At 57.0% G+C, this 25,947-nt stretch overlaps 1 protein-coding gene and 2 long non-coding RNA genes across 4 annotated transcripts; 2 read left to right on the forward strand and 1 right to left on the reverse strand.

Annotated features, from left to right (window-relative positions):
• Positions 1–1,561: 1,561 nt before the first annotated feature.
• Positions 1,562–11,405, reverse strand: LOC136793591 (uncharacterized). 2 transcript variants are annotated; one of them, XR_010839095.1, is made up of 4 exons: positions 10,355–10,670; positions 9,183–9,372; positions 5,424–5,520; positions 1,562–4,154 (listed from the first exon to the last, which is right to left on the reverse strand). It is a non-coding gene; the product is annotated as an uncharacterized lncRNA (long non-coding RNA). The 2 variants fall into 2 exon arrangements; XR_010839096.1 differs by lacking the exons at positions 9,183–9,372; positions 10,355–10,670 and adding an exon at positions 11,145–11,405.
• Positions 11,406–11,425: 20 nt separating this feature from the next.
• Positions 11,426–13,969, forward strand: TMEM185B (transmembrane protein 185B). Its single transcript, XM_059054923.2, has one exon. The coding sequence runs from the start codon at positions 11,602–11,604 to the stop codon at positions 12,652–12,654; it is 1,053 nt and encodes a 350-aa protein (XP_058910906.1). The 5' UTR covers positions 11,426–11,601; the 3' UTR covers positions 12,655–13,969.
• A 4,618-nt stretch (positions 13,970–18,587) lies between these two features.
• Positions 18,588–24,985, forward strand: LOC136793592 (uncharacterized). The gene is made up of 3 exons (XR_010839097.1): positions 18,588–22,911; positions 23,361–23,490; positions 24,428–24,985. It is a non-coding gene; the product is annotated as an uncharacterized lncRNA (long non-coding RNA).
• The last annotated feature ends 962 nt before the right edge of the window (positions 24,986–25,947 follow it).

Genomic DNA, 25,947 nt, shown 5'->3' on the forward strand with positions numbered 1-25,947 from the left:
AGGGGACTGTATTCAATATCCCGTGATGAACCGTCACGGAAAAGAACATGAAAAAGAATGTATATGTACGGGTAACCGAATCACTTCGCTGTGCAGCAGAAATTAACATGACACTGTAAGTCAACTACACTTCAATAAAGTACATTAAAAAACACAAAAGCTTGAATCCAGCCTTAGGGATGGGGACATGGGCCCCCCGGCCCCCCACCCTCTCCAATGCCACCTAGAGACGGGGTCCTGGCTCTGAGGACAAAAGATAACCCTGCGCGTGAGCACACACACACACACACACACACACACACCGCCCCCCGCCCGGCTCCCTCGTGGATCTACCGCTTCACAAGTGTCCCCGTCGCACAAGGGCGTCAGGGTTTAGCACAGACCCAAACAATACGGAACTTTTCCCACCAAAGAGGCCATCAAAGCCCACTCCTTTCTCCAAAGCCGCACACAGAATGCTGCGCTTGACAGAGGTCAGCACACGGCTTCTACAAGACCTCTTTCTAATGCAAGAGAGAAAGGGATCAGACCGGAGTGGCAGCATTGCAGCCGGCAGCCAGCGCGCGCCGGACTCTGTCCGAGGGAATCCGTGGATGGACGCTGAAGACGGCACGACTGCTTTCTAAACAGAAGGGCGGCCGACGATCCTTGGCACGGCTTCCCCCACGCCAGGACCGGCCCAGCGCTTCCCAAGCCTGCCCTCCGCCAGCCCCAGAGCTGCCCTCCTGGGTCCTAGCATCGCCCCATCTAACAGTCAAGAGAACAGAGGTGTGATGGCCGAGCTGTGTGCCTGAGGTCTTGCAGCCAGCAGGCAGCAAATGGGGGATCCGGACCAGGGCCGCCCCACAGAAGAGCCGGCCTTAGGCTCACAGCGCTAGCCCGCAAAGAGAAGCTGCCCCAAGGGCACTACACTGGGAAGCAGCCTGGCCAGCAGACAGGGGGGGCAGGACAGGTACAAGGACCCACAACAGCGGACCAAGGAGCTGGAAGCAGCAGGCCCCAAACCACACCCTTGGCCAGCTCTGCTGAGGGTGTTTGCTCTTCGGGAGGAGGAAGTGCAGCGTGATGCCAGGCCTGCTCCGTGTGCTGAGAAGCCAGACCCGGCCCGGGTGTGAGGCCCTGTTCTCCCCGCCCACCTCCTCGGGTCCCCGTGTTCAGGTGGGAACGAAGGGGTGGTTCCATCCAGACTTCTCCACTGGAAGGTGGGCACGCTGCAGCTGCAGCTGCAGAACCTCGCTCACGGGGGTCCGGCAAAGTCTGCTACTTGGATCTGCGCTATGCAGGACAGACGCGGGGATTTCACGTTCCGGCCAGGCTCACGAGCAAAGGAGAAAAACCAGCTCTCCCTGCCGGCCCAGCCAGGACACTAACCTCACCCAACTCGTTGCTCCTGGCAGCCGTGACCCCACGACGGGTGAGCACGCCTCCCAGTACCCGGGGCCCTGGGGGAGGGGCAAGGACCCCTCCCAGCATCTTTTCAAACTGCCCCCCCGCCCCCGGCACTGCCTGTGTTATGATGTCAGAAAAGAGATTCTCATCCACCACCCTCAGTATTCGACCGAGGTCAAAACATACTTTTTTTTAATGGTGAGAAACTGATTATTTAGGAAATGATTCCTTAAAGCCGACTTCTCGATCCACCAAGGTCATGTGACTTTTCTCTGCTGTTCAACTTCACTGTAATAAAATGACAGGAAAAAACAAACAAGCAAGCAAACAACTTCTCACCGGCTGTTTGGCAGAAACCCTCTGGGTTTCCCTGGCTGTGTGTCCGACTTGGCGCTGGCGTGGTCGCCAGCTGCCTCCTTCCTGCGCTGTTGTGCGGTTAGGGCAGCGAAGGGCAGGGACCCCGGGCTCACAGCCTGGCCGTGGCCTTGATCAGACACTCGCTCAGGGTCCTCCCGGAGTGTGGGCACCCCCTCCCCATGCGAATAAACCGCAGTTCTTCTTGCTCTGTCTCGGCGTGGTCCTCGTTATCTATTTAACGGTGACAACTGTTTTCCTGGCTCTCGCTCCGAAGACCCTCTCAGCCCAAAAGGGGAAACTGGGCCTTCTATTTACTTCCAAATGCGGTCATGGTTTTTGTTAATTAAGAAAAAACACCCTAGGTGTTCGTACCTCCGCTCCCACACACCCCAGCGTCCCAACCGCATAATTGATGGCGTTTCCTTTGCGGATACATCTGTTGTGCAGATGCACGGCACAGTAAAACCATTTTACTGAGCTTTTTAAAATCATCCACTTAGAGACTGCAAAGTAAAACCTCTTTCCCTCAACCCCCTGCTCCATAAAAGCGCTTGGAGTTCAAGAAATTATCTGTCTTCATGGGGGAAATCTGCTAATGCTGGATTTGCAATAGGAATTCATGACGTGAACCTAATTCACCGCCCCGAGGGCTCCCTAGATAAGGCCTCGAAGTTTACAGCTGTTTGGGGCAACTTGGAGCAACTTCGAATGAGCCTCAGCAACGGTAACTAATTTTTATGTTCTTAAAAGAGAAATATCTAAGACCAGCAGGAACTCTGCAGAATTTCATTTTCTTTGCTACACGAGAAGGAAGGGATTGCTTGGGCTTGGTTTTGATCCTGTAATGCATCTCCAAGCCTAGAGATGTATTTTCCGTTTAGATTCAGATATTTTGTGGTGAGAAAGCAGCCCCAGGCTCAGAGGTTGACTGTTTCCTCTCCTTGAACCACCTCCAGGGCTGGACACTGGGCGGGGTGTGGGGGGGGCTGGAGATTTATTGCTAGATTTAGTGGTCCTGTCTCGTGGTCTCGTCACCTGAGTCAGCAGCAGGGGAACCATCCCATCTCTGATGAAAGCAAGAGGTGAGCTCTGGACCAGATGCACGGACGCCAGACACGCCCCCACCCCCACCCCCCGCCAGAGGCGGCACAGGGCATTTGGTGGGAAGAGAAACACAGACCCTCAGGGCTAAGATGACATTTCAGGGGCCACTTGGCCGAGGGTTCTGAGAGCCTGCTGCCCGCTGGAATCATCTGGGGAGCTTCAAAAAAGTTTGGATTCCAGCTGCTACCCCCAAGGACTCTGATTTGGGGAGTCTGGGTTGAGGTTTAGCCAGCAGTGCTGCGCTGGGACCTGAATTTGGAGACTTCTGTCCTGCCCTGGCCCCTTAACTGGTAAAGCAGACCTGGGCCCAGGGTGGAGAAGTGAATTAGTTGCCAGTCATCTGCGTTAGTTATTTAACAAACAGGACTGAAATTCTCCTTTAGGTGAGAGAGGAAGCAGGGGGCGCGTACAGATACTGGTCGTGGACCGGACGTGCCAGCCCTACACCTCTGTCCCCTGAGGCCATTGTTATCATCTCACAGAGGAGAAAACGGAGCCTCACAGGCGCTGGGTTGTCTGGTTAAATGACAGCGCCGGGACTGGAATCCAGGCGGTCCCTTCCGTGACTCACCTGAAATACCCCAGGGCGGGGGGGTCCCCGACCTCTGGGCCGCAGACCGGTGCGGGGGTGGGGGGGCGGCCTGTTAGCAGCCGGCGGCACAGCAGGAGGTGAGAGGCGGGCGGGCGGGCGAGCGGAGCTTCACCCACCAGTTCCCCATCGCTCCCCGTGGCTCACATCACCGCCTGAACCATTCGTGCCCCCCTCACCGTGGAAAAACTGTCTTCCACGAAACCGGTCCCTGGTGCCGGGAAGGCCGGGGGCCGCCGCCCCGGGGCCTCCCAGCATCGGCCTAGCTCCAGGCTCTGTTCCAGCTTCCTGCCCCATCACCCAATCTTCACCCGACAGCGCACTCTCAGTGCTTCTTTTTGTCTCGTTTTCAGCTGACTTTTAGTTCCTTTCAGCCCAGGGGCCTCTGGACGGCTCTCTGGGTATTCCGCGCGCACGCTGTGCGTGTCTGTGCCCTCTGCCTGTAGGACGGAGTAAGCAGTCCTTGGGGCCAAGGCCACGGGCCTGGCACGTACCAGTCCCAGAGAAGACCGCAGCGGGGGGACGCGTGGACGGCCTGAAGCTCGCGTGCGGGGCCAGGCTCAGTGCCACGTCCCCCGGGGAGGTGTCTGTGCAGGCACGCAAGCCTGCGACACCCCCGAGGCAGCCGTGGGCCGGGCAGCCAGATGAGGCCAGAGAGGTTGGCGGAGGCCGGTCCACCAGGCCTTGAAGGGCCGAGGGGCGCTTGGCTTTGGTCCTGAGAAACGAGAGGCCACTTTAGCTGTGCAGCAGGGACACCACCCCCTGTGACCCCGTGTCCCCCTGTGGCCCACATGCCAGACTGACAGCCTTCTAAAGGCAGGAGCCCCCTTCGGTTCCTGGGGTGACTGCAGGGCCTGGCTCTGAAGGACAGGCAGAGGCATTTCTTGTATTTACTGGTTTGTTTATTATCATTTGCTACTTCACACCAGTCAGTGAAAGAACGAGAGGCACCCAGGGTGAAACTGGGACCCAAATTTGACAGACTTGTTTCTGCCCTGGTAATGACAGCATATAGCCATGACACACCAGCCTGCAATTTACGACAAATCCAGGTGAGAGCAGGAGTGAGGGTTATCTCAGCACCACAGAGGACTCTTTGGCCGAGTAAATTAATAGCGTACACGAGACTGGAGAAGGCTTGGATGACAAGTGCAAACTGTTGAAGATATCGAGGCGTGCCAATTTATTTATTTAAATATTTATTTATTTTTATTCTGGTTGCACCGGGTCTTAGTTGCAGCAAGCGGGCTCCTTAGTTGCGGCATGTGGGATCTAGTTCCTGGACCAGGGATCAACCCCGGGCCCCCGGCACTGGGGGTGCAGTTGTAACCACTAGATACCAGGGAAGTCCTGGTGGTGCCAATTTAAGTACAGACGATGGATGCTTGAGCGGCCTACCATTTGTTGAACAACATTCCATCATTCAGGAAGCTTCTAAGCACAACCACAAAAAAAGTTTGAATTAATAAAGTTTAACTCCTGGGACTTCCCTGGTGGCGCAGTGGTTGAGAGTCCGCCTGCCAATGCAGGGGACACGGGTTCGAGCCCTGGTCTGGGAAGATGCCACATGCCGCGGAGCAACTAAGCCCGTGTGCCACAGCTACTAAGCCCATGAGCCACAACTACTGGAGCCCGTGCACCTAGAGCCCGTGCTCCGCAACAAGAGAAGCCACCGCGATGAGAAGCCCGTGCACTGCAACGAAGAGCAGCCTCCTCTCACCACAACTAGAGAAAGCCCACGCGCAGCAACGAAGACCCAACGCAGCCAAAAATAAATAAATAAGGTTTAACTCTATTCAGATGCCTCAGATTAAATTATCCCAGGGCTCAGTTTATGGGTTCCTAACATTTGGAGGTCACTGTGATCGACCCCAGTAAACCACTGACCTCACACACGCATGTCAAAGCCAGTCCTAGTTTTCTGTTGACGTTCAATCTTATGCAGCCCGACACCTGAGTCTACCTTTGATTTCGGCCTTTTTACCTCATTAACGTTAATTCTTCACCTCTGTGGAGCTTCCCAGCCCGAAAGCACTCGGCCAGCTGCTGCCAGTACAGGCAGATTCGCACCAACTCTGTTTCTGCAAAGGTGACACAGAAGAAAGAAAAAAAAAAATCAGCCTCCAGAAACACTAGGCTTTATGTGTCAAGGGTCTTTGGAATATTCATTTCTTCAGTCTGGCAATTGGATTTCCGGCAATTACCCGAAAGAAATCATCTGAGTGCAGAGGAAGCTGTGTGGAGTAAGAAAGACCACAGAAAAGAACACAAATTACCCCAAGACACAGCAGAGGACTAGGCGAGGATGGCAGGCAACCCTGGGAGGCAATGTGCAGCCGTTAAATAGATGCTCATAAAGACGTGTTTACGGGAATCTGAGACACATTTCTCTTTATGATATTTCATCACACTGAAGACACCGTTGATTATAAGACACACCGCTGTCTCATGTACCATGAAGGAAAAAGAATTCCCAGGATGGGGTAGCTAGTAAGAGGCATCTATGTAAAGCTGGGACCCCAAGAGGCTATTCCCTGCACGGAAGGGGAATGATAAACAGCCCTGTCAGACAGAAATGGCGTGTCGACCTTGGCCCCGCGTGTGGGGAGGGAACACACCAAGAACAAGCCAGGACTCCCGCAGGCTGGAGTCTGAGTTTGTGCTACAGATGTGGTCTGAAAACACCTCGAGCAAATGCTGTAACCGAATTTATTTGAAATTTAATGCAAACTCTTCTGGAGTTGGCAGTGCCCCCAGGTGACTGTCAGAAGCAAATGGGACCCCTTTGGAAGAGCTGGGTTTCAACACAGGCTGACGGTGCCTGTAAGACACCATCAATTGTTCGGTGCACAATCCGGAGACGTGCAAATAAGTGAATCACAGAATTCATGTTAAACCAAAAAGCAGAATAAAATGGCATGTGGATAATGACATGTCTTTGCAGAGGTGACCACCTGGAAGGAACTACACTAAAATGTTAATATGGATTTTCTGTAGGTAGTAAGACCAGAGCTTTCTCTCTCTCTAAACAACTCTTCATTTTCTGGATTTTCCTAAAGTGAGCATGTATTTAGTGACCATATAGGAAACAGGAGAAACAGAACAGGGTGATGTACGTAAAGAGGGCTTCTTGGAGGAGGTGACTCCTGAACTGGGAAGGGACCTGCATGGGAGAAGTGGTCAGAGCTGAGCAATGCTGCATCCCATGTCAGGATGGTGCCCAGGGCACGGGGCAGATGCTCGATACATATTTGTTAAATGAATGCACTAGTTGAGGAAAAGCTGCTAAAACGTGAGCCTAAGGCTCCAGGGGTCCCAACCAGTCTGGGTCTTCAGTGGGGCCATTCTCACCGGACTGAGCTACCGCACAGGCCAGGCTACCAGCGGGGCCAACAGCAGGGCTCAGAAGAAAGTCTGCAGCTGCAAGTTCAGCAGAAGACTGTGGTCGCGTCTAGTTTCCCCACCTGTGAAATAAGAGTCGCACCTCTGCCACCACACGAGCTTCAGATGACACGGAGCTTTGAAATACTGAGCCCGGTGCAGGCATGAGGGGCTAGGCTGCTCCAGGGTGTCCTCGTGGGAGCCCAGACTCCTCCCTGCAAACCCAGCACCTCTGGGCTCACAAGCTGCTCTGGCCCGCTGCTCAGCACGTGGAAAAGATGCCGCGTCAGCTGCGTCCTTCCTGCCTGCCTGTGCTTTCCCGGACACGTTTACTGTGTACAGGCCTGTGCTAGAAACTGCGGATACAGACATGAAAGATGGGGCCCTGCCCTTGGGAGATGCAGAGGGTGCCAGGGTCAGCCAGGCGAGCAAGGAGAGTGCTGTGAGCCCCGGGACCGACTGCACGGCAGGGAGGACAGACTTCCCGAAGGAGGGACACCTCCTTTACGGCCAAGACAGAAACGACAGCCGCCCACGGGCAGGATCAGTGAGCACATTGTTTCTTTCAGGCTCACAATTTTGTGAGGTTATCTCCATCTCACAGAAGCGGGCCGGAGGCTGGGCTGCTTGCCAAGGTCACGGAGCTTTGGGACAGCAGCTCCAGGATTTGCACGCTAGCCTGGGGGATGGGGGACAGGGGCACTGGGACGCCGAGGGTGACGTGAAGGCCAGGTGGGCTGTGGCCTCCTTGTGAAGAAGCCGACGGAAGCAAATCCAAACGGGCCTGAGAGGGAAGATGTCCCTGGGCTTTCTGTCCAGGTCACCCCCCTGCCCCAGCCACCGACTTGGAGGACATTCAGCGGGGGGATCCTGCCTCCTGGGGCCAGGGGACCGTGGTCCCACCCAGACTCCTGCCCTAGTCCCAGCTGCTCAGGGTCGGGGCGGGGGGACTGACCAGCTGGGCCCAGTGCAATCACACGAGTCCTTAAAAGCAGAAAAGGCAGGCAGCAGAGAGGCCGCAGGAGGCGGAGCCGGAGAGATTCAACAGTGGGACAAGGACCCAACCCAACATCGGTGGCTGTGAAGGGGTCGCCGACCAGGAATGCGGGTGGCTGAGAGCCATCCTCAGCTGACAGCTGGCAAGGAAATGGGAACCTCAGTCCCACAATTCCAGGGAACTGAACTCAGAGAAGCTAAAGGAACCTGGAAGCCGATTCCCACCAGAGCCTCCAGAAGGGACCGCAGCCCTCGATCCCGGCCTGTGAGATGCAAGCAGAGAACCCGCTGGGCACCCGACGCCCAGGCTCCCGACTCACAGGCACTGCTGCAAGCTGCTACGTTTGCAGCAAGCTGTGACGGCCACAGCTGGAAACTGCGAGCGAACATGTGAGTTCTCTGAAGTCAGCTGGCCCCGGCCCGGGAGGGGATGGCACGGGGCCCGCGACGCTGGCCTGGGGACCGGGCCTGGCTCCTGGCCCGGCGCGCTCAGAACCGATCCAGGGCCGGAGCATCACCGTCCTGAGCAGGCACAAGTGAGCTCACTCGGTCACTCAACCAGCGCTCCTTAAGCACTCGCTATGATGCAGTGCTGGCCAGGGGTCCAAACTCCAACCTCAAGAGCAGAGAGATGGGCAAACAGCCTCAATCCAGTGAAAGGAGTCCCCCAGGAACAGAGCCCCGATGTGAAGGGAGGTCAGCGGAGGGTCACAACCCACCAGGGCTTGAGAAGGTTGTCCCGGGCCTCAAGCCTTGGGTTTTGGGGGTCCAGGAGGGAGGGGGCTGGGGCAGCGGGCCAGCCCTGAGGACTGAGAGAACGGCACTGCACGTTCCGGGGAAGGGCGGGAGGCTGGCAGGGGACCCCAGGGGGGCCAGAGCAAGCTCGGGGCGGCCTCCCAGGTCAGCTGAGGATGCTCAGCAGGGGTGAGGTGGCGGGATGGGGACACATCTCAGGTCCCCCCTCTGACTCAGCACGGCAGGCCTGCGCTGGGGGACCCGGGCACCGACACACACACACACACACACACACACACACACACACACACACACACACGCTCTGTAAATGAAAGCCTTCACGCTCTGGGGTGTGTGCCAGCCTCACGGGTGGCTGGGTCGTTGGCACCTGGCACAGAGCAAACAATCTGTTAGCTTTAACGGTCAGCATGAAGCCAAGGGCAGGGAATTCCCTGGCGGTCCAGTGGTTAGGACTCCGTGCTTCCACTGCAGGGGGCCTGGGTTCAATCCCCGGTCGGGGAACTAGGATCCAGCACACCTCGTGGCACGGCCAAAAAAAAAAAGGACAAGAGCAGGTCCCTGAGAGACTGACCACATTAGGGAAAACAGCAAAGGAGAAGTGTCCACGTACAGAACAGAGGGTCCAGGCCTAGGGGCCCAGGAAAGCCGGCTAAGGGGGCGGCAGACGGCAGCCCTTTCCCTGTGGCTCCACCTCAAACCCGGAAGCGGGCCCGGACCTCTCTCAGGACACATCAGATGGTGAGGGGCCACGGCAAGATCCCCCTCCTGGATGAGGAGAACCAGGCGCCTGTCCCGGGGAGCTGCAGAGAGAAGAAAACACCCTCCAAACTCCCATCTTTCCCACGAAGCTGGCAGCAAAGGCCCTGAGGTCATCTGGCCACAGGATTCCTGCCTGTCCCAACAGGGTCCAGAGGACCTGGCTCGGCCACCATCTCCCTGTGGAGTTGCCAGCCGGGCCCTCCCCTCTGGAGGCTTTACTTCTCCCGCTGTGGTAACACTGGTATCTCACGTGTCTTTAAATGCAAAGTGTTTTCCATGTATTGATTCATCTCATCCTCAAAACGGTCCCAAGGGCTTCTATTAGCCCACTTCATAGTTGGGTTTGGAATTTAAAATTTTGTTTTAGCTGACAAATCCCTTTCTGAAAGGGAACAGTAAAAGAAAATCCAAGGTGCAAGACAGGTTAGAGCGACTCAGGATGGGAGGAAGGTGTTGGGGGTGAGAGGCTGGCACCCCACTCAGCTAACGGTCTCCCCACAATGACTCCCAAGGGGTTCCTCACAAATTAGGGGCCCTGAAGACACGTGTCTGAGATCGGGGCTGAACCCTGAGGCCTGGCAGGGCTCACTCGGCCGGGAGTCTCTTCCCTGAGGACGCCCGACTGCCGCGGCTGAGGTGAGGGTGGCGAAGCTTTGGGAGAGCTCTGAGGGCTGGGACTGTCCAGCCCCCGCACCCGGCCTCACCAACACCATGTGGATGCCAACTGGCGGAAGTCAGCTCCCGAGACTGGACCGTGGCCCCCACTTGTTTCTCGGGAACCCCTTCCTTGCTGGCCCCTGGAGGCCCAGACACCAGCCGCGTCCCCCTGGCGGCCTCCCCGTCGGAGCCCAGCACTGTGCTGGCAGATTGCAGGGGCGCTGGAGGGCAGGAGGAGCAGCAAGGGCTCTGCAAGGGAGCCTGGAGAAGGCAAGGGGGAGGGCCTCCAGCGCCCGCCCAGCTGGGGAGCGGGGGAGCTGCAGCGCTGCTGTCCCCTGGAGACCACCCGGCCTGCCCCCGACTCACCAGCCGGGACCCTGAGGCCAAGACAGCACGGGGCGAACGCGCCCAGGTTTCTCAGCGGCTGGCTGGCAGGGCCTGGACTGGAAGCCAGATTTCTTGATCTCTGGCCGCAAAGCCCTTGTCCCAACAGCGTTCTGCGAGAGTCAGACTGCGGCTGGGTCAGACAGGTCAAAATGAGGATCCGGGACTTAGAGGTGAGAGCCTGAATCGGAATCTCCAATTCTGCTCCTAGGCTGCCGGGTGACCCGGGGCTGCGGGAAGTAGCCGCTGCCCCGAACTCAGCCGCGGGGCCCTGCGGCGTCTAGCGCCCTCCCGGCACCCACCCTCCACCTATGGGGTGAGACGGCCCCGGCACTCTGCCTCGGCCACCGCACAGGCAGCCCGACGACTGCCGGCGGCCGCCAGGTGGGGCCCGGCCCTGGAAGCCGTCCGTTCCAGCCACAGCCCCGCACCCCGTCCCAGGCGCAGACCGCACACACGGGGCTCCCCCCGGCACAGGCACAGACCCGCCGCCTCACGCGCGCGCGCACGCTCGCCCTCCCGCCCACAGTCTTCACAGTCACGGCACCCACTGCCCCGCTCGCAAGCCCCCACACGCGCCCGGCCTCGCGCCCACACCGTTCCCCGCCTCCGCGCGCCCGGCGCCGAGCCTCCCCCGCGGGGGCAGGAGCCACTGGGTCGGTTGCGGGCGAGGGTGGGGCACCCGCGGCAGGCGGCGCCCACCGCTCCTCCGCCCCGCCCCTGGCCCGGCCCCGCCCCTGGCCCGGCCCGGAGGATATGAGCTCACTCCCACCTCCCTGCTGCCGGCGCCGCCAGGAAGCGTCCGCCCGAGGTCGCGGCCCGCTCGCTGCCAACGGGCCGGCCGCGGCGTCAGCAGCGCGCCAGGCACCCGGCCCGAGTCGCCCGCCTCGACCCTCCCGGCGCCACACACAGTAGCTGCTTTTTAGATGGGTACGGAGTGAAGGCGGGCAGCGCGGCGGACAGAGGACCCCGCCCGGCGACTCCGCGCCGGCCGGACCCGCGGGTCGCCGGGGGAGGGCGGGCGCGCACGCCCCGCCCAACGCGCTTCCGGCCGAGCCACGTGACCGCGCGCGCACGTGTTCCGGCTCCTCGGCGCCGCGGGCCGGAAGCCGCTCCCGGCGGCTTCCCGGCTGCTGCTCGCCGAGAGCCGTCGCGGGCCGGCGGGGGAGGCGGCGGGCCGGGAGCTAAGCAGACGCGACGCCGGCCGGGGAGCGGGCAGCGGCCTCGCCATGAACCCCAGGGGCCTGTTCCAGGACTTCAACCCGAGTAAGTTCCTCATCTACGCCTGCCTGCTGCTCTTCTCCGTGCTGCTGCCCCTCCGCCTGGACGGCGTCATCCAGTGGAGCTACTGGGCCGTGTTCGCCCCCATCTGGCTGTGGAAACTCCTGGTCCTCGCGGGCGCCTCGGTGGGCGCGGGCGTCTGGGCGCGGAACCCGCGCTACCGCACGGAGGGGGAGGCCTGCGTGGAGTTCAAGGCCATGCTGATCGCCGTGGGCCTCCACCTAATGCTGCTGCTGTTCGAGGTCCTGGTTTGCGACAGGGTGGAGCGGGGGACCCACTTCTGGCTGCTGGTCTTCATGCCGCTCTTCTTCGTGTCCCCCGTGTCCGTGGCCGCCTGCGTGTGGGGCTTCCGACACGACCGGTCCCTGGAGCTGGAGCTCCTGTGCTCCGTCAACGTCCTGCAGTTCATCTTCATCGCCCTGAGGCTGGACCGGATCATCCACTGGCCGTGGCTGGTGGTGTTTGTGCCGCTTTGGGTCCTCATGTCCTTTCTCTGCCTGGTGGTCCTGTATTACGTCGTCTGGTCCCTCCTGTTTCTGCGCTCCCTGGATGTGGTTGCCGAGCAGCGAAGAGCACACGTGACCATGGCCGTCAGCTGGGTGACGATCGTGGCGCCCCTGCTCACCTTCGAGGTTCTGCTGGTGCACAGGCTGGACGGCCACAACGCGTTCTCCTTCATCTCCACGTTCATCCCCCTTTGGCTTTCGTTAATCACGTTGATGGCCACGACGTTTAGGCGGAAAGGGGGCAACCACTGGTGGTTTGGGATTCGCAGAGATTTCTGTCAGTTTCTGCTCGAAATGTTCCCATTTTTAAGAGAATATGGGAACATTTCCTATGATCTACATCATGAAGATAGTGAAGATGCTGAAGAAACATCGGCTCCAGAAGCGCCCAAAATCGCTCCGATGTTTGGAAAGAAGGCCAGGGTGGTGATAACCCAGAGCCCTGGGAAGTATGCTCCCCCCCCACCCAAGTTAAGTATTGATATGCCCGACTGAACCCGTCTTCTGGGGCGCGTCCGCAAGCGGAAGAGAAACCATGTACACACAAAGTCCACCTTCCCTTGGCCTCTTTTGCCCATCCGTGCCAAACCTGGAACTGAAAACAGGCTCCAGACGTCATTTCATGCCTTGTTTGAGGTTGACGCCTATCATCAGTGACTCGTCAGTATTCGCCGGAGATGCAGGAGGTTATTTTACTGGGCAGCTGTGTGTGTGTGTGCAGCGTGCCTCCATGGGTGAGGAGCTTGTTCTCTAGGCTGGTGTTTGCGAGCTAGCTGAGAGCAGTAAATAGAATTGTTTATGTAGGTTCTCAAATGGAGTGACTACACAGCTGACTGAGTCTTTTTACAAGTGGTACTATACCTATCAAAAGTATTGTTTTGAGTATTTTTATACACTCTGCCAACGTAAAGTTGTATTTCAGATTCCGCCTGTTGTGACACAGTAGCAAATGTAAAGGATTCTCTTTCCCACTACTTGCATATAATAAGCCTCACAGTTGTTATTTTTAGTGTTCCTACTGTTAGCATGGTTTTTCTTTGGGTTTTGCCGATACTGGTCTTTAATAGCCTAATAGGTGAGTTTTTCTAATGCAGTGAATCCATCCATATATGATATTTATATGACTGTTTTAGCACTGTAATATATTATGTTGAATTCTAGTTCTGTGCAGTATGGTGTATTATGTTAAAGTATTTTTTTTTTCAGTTTATATGTGACGATACATGTCTACTGCAGATGTTAAAGATTGCTTAAAACATGAGTATGTACCTGGCATGGGGTCTTATTAAAATTCTAGGTGTGAATATGGGGATTGAAAGTCCCAAGGATCTTCATATTCAGGTGTTAGACGATTCCGCCTCCACAGCTTGGAGGTCTCTCTTGGAAGGAGCCACCATCCTTTGGGAACACGTGACATGCTCCAGTGTGGTACCAGAGCCTAAAGTGACACTTATTTAGTGCCTTGAATTCTTCTCTTCAGGAACAACCAAGAGAAGCAGGTGGTTTGTCCATTTCTAAGAATCTTAGAATATTAGTTGGCCATGATATAAAGTAGTGTTTGTACTTGTCATTGGAAAGCTGGAGAGAGCGGCCTTCACCCGAAATGGTCTGAAGGATCAAGTGTTATTTTAAGGTCCAAACTTTTTGATCTGGCAGCGCCAGGGAAGTAATAGTTCAGGTTATTTTTTAAATTTTGCTTTAGGTACTGGTGGTACCAGGGAATCAGAAGGGCAAAAACCAGATCCTGGGAGAGTAATGCTCTTCTGACTGAGAACAAATAAATACTTCCGAAAGAAGGTTAAAATTAAAAGGAGTATTGATATTATTACTGGGGAGAAGGCTGGAGGGAGCCCGTTTCTCTTACTAGCAACCTAGTAAAAATGATCTCAGCTGCGCTCCATATGCATTAAGTACACAGTGTGCCTGGTGAGAGGACACGCTAGCAGCAAAGCCAGCCCGTGGGAACCGGGGTCCCTGGAAGGCTGCGGGTGCCACAGCTCAGGTTAGGCGCATAGAACTGCCCCGACATCACCACGTGCACACGGTCGCCTTCTGCCGGGCGGGCGGCGGCCCTGAGCAGCAGAGTGGGTGTGACATTTCATGAGCAAGGATTTCTCGGCAAATATTTGTTGAGGACCTACTTGAGCCAGACACGGGTGTGCAGATCCATCGGAAGGCAACTCGAACGTGGCCCCGGCCCGCACACATGAAGCACACAATTAACATTGACGGGAAGGTGGTGCCCGTCCTAGCAGCCTGCCTGGGGAGGGGCCGGGCCCACAGCAGGGTACGCTGAGTGCCTGGGAGGGTGCTACCGGCCTCGGGGTGACCCCTGCCCGGAACTTGAGGCCCGCCTTTGTTTCGCCCCCGAATGATGGCCTCGGCTTACACTTGGGTAGGATATGGGAGCAAAGGAGGAGGTTGCTGAAGGAATTGAAGGGCAGGTTTGGGGGCAGCCGTGGGATCACCAGCCCCTCCTAGTTACAGTCTGAGGCCAGGGGCTTGCTGACACCTAAAACAGTCCCTCCTAACCTGGGGGGAGGCACCCCCCACCCCCCACCCCCCACTCACCCAGCCCACCTCCTCCCCTCCTACCCCCAGGTGGCCCGGTGTTGGGGAGCCACTGCTTGGATGCAATGACACGCTTGCTCGTCCCATGAGGCCTCTCCTGCCTCAAGTCCACTAAGTAGAAACAGGGGGAGCCACGGCTTGTAGAAAGTTGTTTCATCTGTAAAAGTCAATGCAGTCTCAGCTGTGCCTGGGGATTTATTTAATTGCTGCTGCAACTCGTGACTATCCACAGTATTTAGCCTGGGTCAAATTCTGTAACTCTTTAGTTTCTCCTGTTAAGATGCTTACCTTTTACTGCCAACCTCAAAAATCTCAGCGGCCTACCAATTACCAATTCTCGCTCTGGGGCATCTGGCACGCACACTCCGGGCCGTGGCTGCGGTCCAGGTCTGTCTGTCCCACAAAGCATCCCGCATCCCTCCCGATTCGGTTCCGGGTCCCAGGGGCGTGTCCTCTCTCAAGGCAGAAGCACGAGAGGCCAAGCCAATCCCGCAAGCACCCCTATAGCCCCTGCTCTTGTATGACAAGTGCACTGTTCTGCTGGCTCCAGCACAGGGCCAAGCACAACCCCGGGGTGGCCACTTCAAGCCCAAAGAACAATGACACAGTCTGCACAGATGTTGCAAGATAGTTTTGAAGGCTGGAAAGAAATCAGACTTTGTGGTAAAACATGAATGGTTTTCCCCGTTTTAAAAACATTCTGTAATTTTTAAGGTTCACCGCTTAATATTGTAATAACAATTAGAAGGGACTCTGGGCTGGGTGGGGAGGGGACTTGGGGTGAGATGAAGAAAAGCCTGCATTCACAGCCCTCTGTAAAGCGTGGAGGGTCACAGGGGCACCGCCCGGGATGCGTTCATGACAGTGCTGGACTCCGAGGGCTTCCCTGGGGGCCCTGCAGCATGCTCTGGAAAGGTCCAGCCTGGGCTCGGGGGGAGCAGCCGGGGAGGAGGTGCTGGGAAACAAGGAAGAAGCGGGGTCTAGACGGGCCTGGCGGCACAGCTGGTGAGGGACGAAGCCGAGCCTCCCGCCAGGCCCGAGCTGGACAGGGCGCTGTCCGGAGCATCCGGGGAGCTCGCACGCCCGGCACCAAGCTCGGCGGGCGCGCGGGGACCGAGGGAAGTTGTGTTGCCAGAACGCCAGCAAGTTCGCACCTCGGGGGCCACCTGGTGACGAGGCTGCAGCCGGTCCCCACCACCGGCCACGAGACACTGCCACCAAAGGGACCGACGCCACCAGTGTGGCCCCCGCTGCCGTGAGGAGTTCCTCAGGCGTCTCTGCCATGAGGTCAGGATTCAGCTACCAGGAGGGAGGGGTGCCGGGCAAGCCTCAGGTGGGCATTTGCCCCGCAGACCCTGGAACTGAGGGGAGGTGAGCTGGGCCCCTCGGCGCTCGGAGGACGAGGAGACGGGACTCGGCCACAGCACGCTCGAGAGGATCTGCCCAGGAGGGAAGGGGGTCCAGCTGCTGGGTGACCAAGGCCAATGACAAAAGCCGACGCGCATCCTCCTCTCGAGCTCACTTCAAAGTCACGGCTCCCGTCTGGCCGGACGCAGCTGGCCTCGCGGCCAAGCAGGGGCTCGCCCCCCCCCCCCCCAGGGAGGAGGGGACGACTCAGAGCGGCTCCGTCGACCCCCCCCTTCCTCCTCTTAATCCAGGCCGCCTACTCCGCTCCTTCCGCAAGCTCTCGTAAAGCCTGCAACGTGTGGATTCAGCCAAGCAGGCCGCCAAGCGCAGTCCGAGGACCGCAGGGTCCACGGGAACCTCCCTCCCCACAGCACCTCTGCGGGAAGCAGACCCTCCGCATGCTCCAGCCGAGGCGACGCTCTGCAGCAGGTGAGACGCGGCCGCCTTCCTCCAGGCCGGGCGCTAAAGGTTTGCAAGTGTGCAAGAACAATGCCACTCCTCTACTCACCACATTGCTTGGTAGTTTTCACTAAAAAACAAGTTATCGTGTAATGGACTTACTGTTTTTAAAAGAATTAATACTTTTTAAAGTCATTGGCTTTCCCGCCGACCATGGAAAACAAAGCGCCTTCGGGTCCTCACCCATGTTTGAGAGTGTTGCAGCGGTCCCGCGACCAGAAACTCTGAGAACCAATGCCCTGTACTGCAGTGGGGGGAAGAGGCAGGAAGGAAAATGAACACGGGGTGAAACGCGCTCAGCGCCGCATATGCTGTGGCGGACGGGGCGCGGCTCCTGGGGTGCGCCCGCCCCTGCGACCCTCCCCCACCCTGCTGTCCCCCGCGGGCACCTCGCGCAGTCCGCTCTCGTAACCGGTGGGGTAACTCCCACCATCATTCTGGGAGCGGGGCCCGAGCCCTTTGCTGGTCCTGCTGCCTTTTCAGTTAATTTCACCGAAAACTATGAGGGGCCTGGCGGAGCGCCAGCGGTCTGGCCAGAAGCCCCGCTCCTTCTGTGGAAGCAATGCCATTGTCCCAAGAGCCCCCACGGGGCGGCTGTGCTGGCTGGTGGGGGGGGCGGGGCAGTGACCCCGACCGCCGAGGGGAAGCAGGGGTGGACAGCGGGACCCCCGGCGCTCACGGGCCACCTTCTCTGTCTTCTCAGGATGTCCTGTGGTTAAATCGCTGCCTGAAGGGCCGGGGAGGGGGAGTGGTTGCGACACCTCCCTCCGCCCAGTGGCTCAGGGCTCCCCTGCCTCCCCCGGCCTCCACCCTGTGTCCAGGCACCTCGTGCAGAATCTGGGGCCACGTGGTCGATCGCACCTCTCGTCCCCCCCAACCCGTGCCGGTTCCCTCACAGCCGGTCGCAGGCACCTCCCCTCTCGCGGATGAGTGCCGCCAGCCTCCACCCTGCGCTCTGTGCCCAGAGCTCCCCACCCATCCTCTTCTCAGCCTGAGCAACTCTCTGGAAGGGCAATGGGACGTGGCTGAAGTCCGGCCCCTTGCGGCCGGCCCCAACTCCCACCCCGACCGCGGGCTGCCCCACCACGCCCCCACCCCCAGCGAGCTTGTTTGATGACAGGACTCTTGCTCGGGCGTGCAGGGCCTGCTGTCCTGGTCTGAGCATCACTTAAGGCCCCTTCTCCACACAAGGCCTGACTTGCCCCTCTCCTTGGTCCCTGACCAGCTCTTGTCCCCTGGGACAGGACACTTGAGCCTGGTCTGCCGGCTGACCCTGAGGACCAGGCTGGACTCTGCCCCAGGCCAGGGGTGCATGCTGTAACCACAGGGCTCTGAAGCATCACGAACACCCCTAAGAGCTGGGAGACCAGGGCCACGGCCACCTCGACCCAAGTCCCAGACTCAGGAGGCCAACGGGGCCAGAACATGCAGGCGGAGGAGCCTCTGAACGGGCACCATCCTCCCCAGAGGCTTTGGGCAGAAGTCATGGGTGGGGTGGCAGGGCCTTGCCTGGGACGTCCCCGAGATCCTGCCACCCTGCAGACGCTGCTTGAGGACTCCTGGCAGGTGAGAGCGGGCCAGCAGGCAACCCAGTGCTCCACTGATGGCCCGGGGCCAGCCCCAGGGTCCATGGGAGGGAAAGACCCAGAAAGGAAGAAGGCGCAGTCCCCTCCCTTGGGAGGGCAGCAGTCCCCACACACAAGGTCAAGTGACAGCCATGTGCCCAAAATACAGTCTCAGCTCAGGCTGCCACGAAAGACTACTATAAACTGGGCGACCTAACAACGACTGGGTGACGTGAACAACACATTTATTTCTCACAGTTCCAGGGGCTGGACATCTGAGACCAGGTCCTGCTTCTTCAGATTCTGGTGAGGGCTCTCTTCCCGGCTGGCAGATGGCCCCGTTCTAGCTGTGACCTCACAGGGCCGAGAGAGAGAGGAAGCAAGCTCTCCGGTGCCCCTTCTTATAAGGGCACTAACACCATCACGGGGCCCCACCCTCACGACCTCATCTCACCCTAATTACTCCCAAAGGCCCTGTTACCATCACACTGGGAGGTGGGGCTTCAATTTATGAATTTGGGGGGGGGACACAATTCAGTCCCACCCACTAAGCATGAAAGGCCCAAAGGCAGGGGACCAAGCCTAGCACTCACTCAGCTCACATTTCCTGAGCACCTTCCGAGTACCAAGTGCAGTGATGTGAGATCACAGAAAACATATACACTGGTCTCTGTCCCTGGTCCCTGACACAGAGCTCCCGAACCCCCTGTAAATTCCTAAGTGATAAAAGTACTGGGAGCATCTTTTGTTCTCGAGAGGTGACGCTGGGTGGCTCCTGGGTGGGGCTGGTCACCAGAAAGACCAAATTGTGATTAGACGCTTGGAATTTTAGCCCCGTCCCTCAGAGAGAGGAGAGGGGCTGGAAATGGAGTCAGTGTTGGATGGCGCCCACGTGAGGAAGCCTGCATCAGCTTCCACTGGCATGTGGCCAGAGAGCTCCCAGCTGGAGGAACCACGAGGGTGCTGCTCCCAGGCTCCACAGGGACAGAAGCTCCCGCGCGTGGGGCCCTCCCGGACTCGGACACCGCTTCCAAACGAGGTCACAACGGTGCGTGCTGGGGGTTAGGACTTGACCAGATCTTTCTGGAGGGCACGATCCCACCCCAAAACGAAGGTCGAGGTGAGCAGCCCCACCTCCAGGAGCTAGTGAGTGTAAGCTGTAAGTGGCAGGATTTCTGCCAGTTTGGGGAGACTTTCTCAACTGGAAGAGCCACCTCCCCCCAGGCCTGCTGGGGAGCCTCCCCGCCCCCGTTCGGGACGCCTCTCCGGGCCTGGCCATCGGCGTGAGGTGAGAGGCACGGCTGCCCCACAGCGATGGGGCCCTGCCCTCCGTGGGATCTATGGCAGCAGCTGCTCCCAGCCCCCCAGGAGGGGAGGAGCTCCCAGCCGGCCCCAACCACACGGGCCCCTTCACAGAGAGGTCACCCTTCACCTGAGGGCCCCTGCAGGCCAGACTCGAGGGTCACTGCCGGGACGGGAACAGCGGAGGTCTTGCTGGGTCCTGGGTAGGGAGGTCTTGTTTCAAATCCCACCCAAGTAAGTTCAGCCGGATAACCAGGCTGGTGCAGGCTCGGAGCACTGAGAGGCAGGGCTCACAGCATGACCAGGGACTGTGGGCAGGCGACCGATGTTGGCCTGTCTGCAGAAGCTCAGAGAGGCACCAGAGGGGATGCTGCGGCCCCCACCCCATCGCTTCTCTCAGGGCCGGGCGCACAGAGTGGAGGGCCGCAGCCTTCGCTAGCCGGCAGCTGCCAGACCGCCGGCCACGCCTGCAGGCCTCACCCCAGCACTCTCTGCTTGGGGTCCTGCGGAAGGCCTACAGCTGATGGTGAAAGCCAGCACCGACCCCCGCCCCCCGGAAAGCTCTCCTTCCCACCGGGGACGCTGAGGGCCCCCGGCTCCCCCATCCATCTCGCAGCGCTCACCCCGCCGCGGCCGGACCCTGACCCCTCCAGGGAGGGCGTGGGGCCTCCCGAGGCTGTCGTCTCCGGCGGGCCTGGCACGCTGCGGCCCAAGGACAGGCATGAGTGAACCAGGGCATGGCGCTAGCTCCTGGGCCGGCATCCCCTGGACAGGTCGGGGCGGGGGGGGGGGGGGCGGCGAGAAGGGAGAAGAAGAATCAGGGAGAAGAAGAATCAGGGAGAAGGGAGGTCTGGGCGCGGGAAGCGAGGGTGGTGAAAGCACCCAGAGCCCCTCACAGACACGTGAGGCTCGGCTGCCCGGGGGTGGGGTTGGGCATAGCTCCCGAGGCCACAGGAAGAGACTGGCAAAGGCCGGCCAGGGGCCTCGCGGTGTGCTGAAGCCCGGGCTCCCGGGGTGGTGCTGACCTGGTGCAGACATGACTCTAGACCCGCAGGCCGCCGCCTCGAGCCCCAGGAGGCCAACCGGGGTCCGAAAGCCTGCTCCGCGCCCCAGGGCGGGGCCGAGCCCCGGGCCCCCTTGGTGCGGCCTGGACCGTCCATTTCCGTGGACAGAGCAGCTTCTGCCGGAGGCACGCAGGCTGCGCAGCCAGGGGGCGCTACGGCCTGGGCTGGGCTCTCACGGCAGCGTCAGCCTCCCGGAGGCCGGCGGGCCGAGCCGGGCACGGCAGCCCCTCCCTCCCCGGGGCCGCGCACTACCGGCCACGGCCAAGCCCTGCCCCCCGCCCCCCACACCCGCAGCTGCCCCAGCAGCGCCCCGCGGGCCTCGGGGCAGGGGCGTGGGGACCCGGAGCGGCCCCGCGTCCCGCCCCCCACAGGGGGGCCCCGGCACCGCTTCCGGCTCGGGGACCATCCTGCTGAGTTCGGGCGCACCCGAGGGGCTCAGCTCAAAGGCGCACGGAGCGTGGGAAAGCGACGGCCGGGGACCCGGAGCGGGACAGAAGGGCCACACCCGCCAGACAGAGCAGCCCAGGCAGGACGTCCCCTAGGTCAGCGAGCCCGTACCTGCTGCCCCCGCGGCTCAGGGGCGGGACGGCCTCCCGGCACCGGCACCGGCCGGGCCCGCCCGCCCTCCGGCCGCCCCTGCAGCCCGTGCCCCCGCGCGCCCCCCGGGGCCTCCGACAGACTTGAGCAACGAGCCCCGTCACAGGCCTGCAGCCGCGTCGGGGCTCCCGCAACGCCCCCTGACGGGCCAGCCGGGAGGCACAGGCCGGCGCGAAGCCCCCCCTCTTCCCGCAGCCTCCTCCCCTGCGGCCCCCCCGCCCCGGGCCAGCTGCCTTTCCGAGAGAGCCCCACGCGCACCGTCACGACGGCTGCGACCCCCAGCTCCCCGAAGGCGCCCTGGCAGGGCACAGACCCAGCCGCTTCGGAAGGATGGCTACTCGGTGAAAATTCACCCCTCTGCCCCGAGAACTCGGGAAGGACTTGAAGTTTCTACCTCCCCGCTCCCAACTGCGATTTTTCTGGCTGCGGCGTGGATTTCTCAGCTTGGAGGCTTTTACTGTGATCTTCAAGTGGTCCGTTATTCTATCTTCTCCAGGTAGTCTGGTGTGCCCTCCCTCTCCTGTTCCTTTTTGCAACAGTTTTCAAATAAGGGTTGAACTGGAACAAGGGTTCACCTTCCAGGAGGTCTCGGTCGTAACGTCGCGCCCCGAGTGGCCCCTCCTCGCCTTCCTCTCCGTCCTCTGGCTTCTTCTGCTTCCCTGAAGACGGCATTGTCCTCCAGAATGCCTTCTAGTGGTGTCTGCAGTTCTTTCTCTTGATGGATTTCTGACGGCTGTTTCGGTCACAGTTACTCGAAATGGGATGTGTTTCCACCCAGGTTCTCAATCCTTCTGGTGAGGCTGGCCACAGCCCAATGTGCCTGGTTTACCTAGATTTCTCACCTTGCAGGTCTTTTTGAAAATTCTCTACGTTAACTTCAAGTAAAGATTGGGATTTTCGAGCTCTTTTATTACTTGTCTCCAGTGTTTGTGTTGCCTTCAAAAAAGAACAATACGAAACGTATCATCTTACATGACTTGCAAACCCCAGGACAGGACTGACTTCTCAGCCCCCTGACTCAGTAGCTTGATGACATTAGCAAGGATCTTCTGTCTGCTGCTGCCTTCGTGGTGGCTTCATCCTCAGCCTAGACCCCAGATGCCGCCGCTGCTCCAGATGCCGGGGTCGGAGAAACAAGGGAGCGTCTCATCGCCAGCTCTCGGCTGGGACCGAGGAAACCCTTCCCAGCAGCTTTCTCCCCCCATCTCGCTGGCCTGACCTGGGTGAACGGTGAACCACACTGATGGGTTTTCATCCCAGGATAAATCCTACTTAGTCATTATGTTGTATCCTTTTAAATGTACTACTGGGTTCAACTTGCTCAAAGTTTGTTACGATTTTTTATACCTGAGATTGTAAAAGATGTTGGTCTGTAGTTTTCTTTCTGTTGTTAAGTCTCTGTCTAGTTCGAGTAATAGGGAAATGCTGGCCTCCTAGAATAAGTTGGGGGTGGGTATTCCCTCCTCCATCTGTTGCAAAACTGTGCAGAATGAGTGTCTTGTCCTCCTTAAATGTTAGTTAAAATTCTCCAGTGAGACCATCTGGGCCTGAAGTTTCCTGAGTGGGAAGATATTTAACTACAAATACACTTTCTTTTGTTTGCTCACTTACATGTCGTCTGAAGCTCCTTTGTCCTATACTGACAGTAGCTGCAACAGGGACAATATGGGCAGCAAAGCTTAGAATATTTATATGTGGTCCTTTTGAGAAAAAGTCTGCAGACTCCTGATTTAGTGGAAGAAGCCTGAGTTTAAGAGTTGACGGATGGAGTTACGTATGAATCTTAGGTATTTTCCTCCTAACTGAAATTTCAGAGAAAGTCACTTAGCACTAATGAGCCTTAGTTTCCTTATCTGTAAATTAGAAATACCAACAGTCAAGGCCTTCTATAAGGCTTATTTCATCTCCAGCCTAAGACTATTACTGTAGACTCTTATTTCCTCAGTTTGTTTTTTTCCCATAATTTCTTCTATACTGATATGACTACTCAGGTTATCTATTTCTTCTTGAATGAGCTTTGGTAGTTTGTGTCTTTCAAGGAATTTCTCCATTTCTTCTAAATTGTCAGCTCTATTGGCATTAAGTTGCTCATAACATTCCCTTATTGTGTTTTGAAAATTTTTCTAAATTTATTTTGTTTCCCTTGAATGAAAGATTCTTCAAATTCTACAGGGCTTTACCATTTTCAAAAGTTTCACACACATGATTTTATATAATCCCCCTTATTATTCTTCAGGGTATATAGGTTCTGTTGTGATGTCACCATGCTGCCTGAAACCTGGCTTTGCCTCTTGGTAGGTGTCCAGCCAACGAACACAACCAAGCCAAGATCAGGAGAAGGAAGGATTTACTACGACTTGCAGCAAGTAAGTAGGGCACCAGGGATCCTTCCCAAGGCAGGGCCTACCCAAACAGCAAAACTGGGGATGTCTTAAGCTAAGAGGACACACGTATTCATGAGGCGGCTTGAGCAGAGGAGCATTCAGCATAGAACTGGGGCAAAGGTCAACAGAGTCCAAGCTTTAGTTGGCTGCAATGGGGGGTGGTCATCACCATCATTCCATCCTCCCCCTGGGAGCGTGCCCGGGCTCCTGAAGAACTCGAGAGACATATTGTTGTGTGCATGCCCTGAGGAGAACCAGGACCTGCCCCAAGGCTGCACTACTGTTCCTTGACCGCCCCTGCCTTGTCTCTGCAGCCCCTCCCTTCCCTGATTAGCAACTGCTTGAACCTGCCCTTTGGAACGCAGGGAAGGTCGTGGAGGCTGAATGAAGCCTATTTCCTACAAACAAGAATCAGGGGGACACGGAAAGGACTTGTACCCAGGAACCCCACAGGGTCCTGCTCGGTTTCAACCCCTCTATTAGTAATTTGTGACGTCTTTTTCCCTGATTTTACAAAGAACCACCTGTGGTTATTTTTATTTCCTCTATTATTGCTTTGGTTTTCTTTTTAATTGATTACTTCTCTTTATTATATTCTTTCTTCTGCTTATTTTGGATTCAATTACTTTCTTTTTTTTTTTTTTTTTTTTTTGCGGTACGTGGGCCTCTCACTGTTGTGGCCTCTCCCATTGCGGAGCACAGGCTCCGGACGCGCAGGCTCAGCTGCCATGGCTCATGGGCCCAGCCGCTCCGCGGCACGTGGGATCTTCCTGGACCGGGGCACGAACCCGTGTCCCCTGCATCGGCAGGCGGACTCTCAACCATTGTGCCACCAGGGAAGCCCCTTAAATTTCCCTTTCGATTTCTTCTTTCACCAGTAAGTCATTTAGAAGTGGGTTATTTACAATGTTCATTGCAGCACTATTTACGATAGCCAAGACATGGAAGCAACCTAAATGTCCATCAACAGATGAACGGATAAAGATGTGGTACATATATACGATGGAATACTACTCAGCCATAAAGAAGAATATAATAATGCAATTTGCAGCTACACGGATGGACCTAGATATGATCATACCAAGTGAAGTCAGTCAGACAGAAAGACAAATACCATATGATATCACTCATTGTGGAATCTAATTTTTTAAAAAGATGAAACAAATGAACTTGTTTGCAAAACGGAAACAGACTTACAGATATTGAAAGCAAACTTATGGTTACCAAAGGGGGAAGTGGGGAGAGGGATAAATTAGGAGTTGGGATGAACAGACAGACACGACTGTATATAAGATAGATAACCAACAAGGACCTACTGTGGAGCACAGGGAACTCTACTCAGTACCTTATAATAACCTACAATGGAAAAGAATCTAAAAAAGAATAGATGTATATGTATAACTGAATCACTTTGCTGTATACCTGAAACTAACATTGTAAATCAACTATACTCTAAATAAAATTAAAATTTAAAAAAGCAGCATTAAAAAAATTTTTTTTTATTTAAATAAAGAATATGATGGCAACAACAACAAAAGAAGTGGGTTATTTAGTCCCTAAATACTTGAGAAGGTTCCAGATCTCTTTCTGTCACCGGTTTCTAGTTTAATTCCATTATAGTCAGATCACATACTTTGCATGATTTGAATGTTTTAAAACTCATTAAGACTTGCTTAGTGGCCAGGATATGGTCTCTCCTGGCAAGTCTGCAGTGTGTACTGTAAAGCAATACGTATTCTAGTGTCACCGGGAAAAAGTGTTTTATGAATGTCAGCTGGGTCAAGTTGATTGCTGGTGTCCTCCAAGTTAGCTATATCCCTGCAGATTCTCTGCACACTGTTAGTTACTGGTCTCAGCTGACTGACAGGGATGCTACCGGCCAGGAACGCCTGAGGGCACTCACCTGGGCCCTACAGACTCTGTCCCCCACCCTCCACCAGGGCCGATGTGTGGCCGCACAGGCCCTTGCGGTTCTTACTATTCTTACTACGATTGCAAGGTGCACCTCAGCAGCAAGCAGCAGGGAACTCAGAAGAAACAAGGTTTACTACTCACAGGTCCTGGAGGGCACACAGGGACGCAGGCAGAGAAAGAGGGCAGGGCCTTGGGTTCCACCTTTACTGAGGTTGAGAATGGGGGCCCTAGGATTTCATGGGTTCACTCTTTATTAGTGAACGTAAAACTAAGCAGGAATTAAAGTGTGAGAAGGGAAAAGCAATGTCACTCAAGGGCCAGTTGTCTGAATGACCCAGGGAGTTCTAAAAGGGAGCTTCATGGGTGGGGTGGCCTCCTTCTTTATCTGTGTAGCTGGCAATGTGTCTTTGAAATGGGTGCCTTAGCAGTGAAAAGCTTAAGGTCAGGAACTTACAATTAAAAAGGTGAACTGTCAGGCACTTATACTACAGGGGTATAGAAATCTCTGTATATAACTGAGGATTT

This window comes from Kogia breviceps, chromosome 2, assembly GCF_026419965.1.
Source record: "Kogia breviceps isolate mKogBre1 chromosome 2, mKogBre1 haplotype 1, whole genome shotgun sequence".
Taxonomy (NCBI): Eukaryota; Metazoa; Chordata; class Mammalia; order Artiodactyla; family Physeteridae; genus Kogia; species Kogia breviceps.

Coding starts and splice junctions, on each gene's coding strand:
- TMEM185B (XM_059054923.2), top strand. CDS start 11,602: ATGAACCCCAGGGGCCTGTTCCAGGACTTCAACCCGAGTAAGTTCCTC.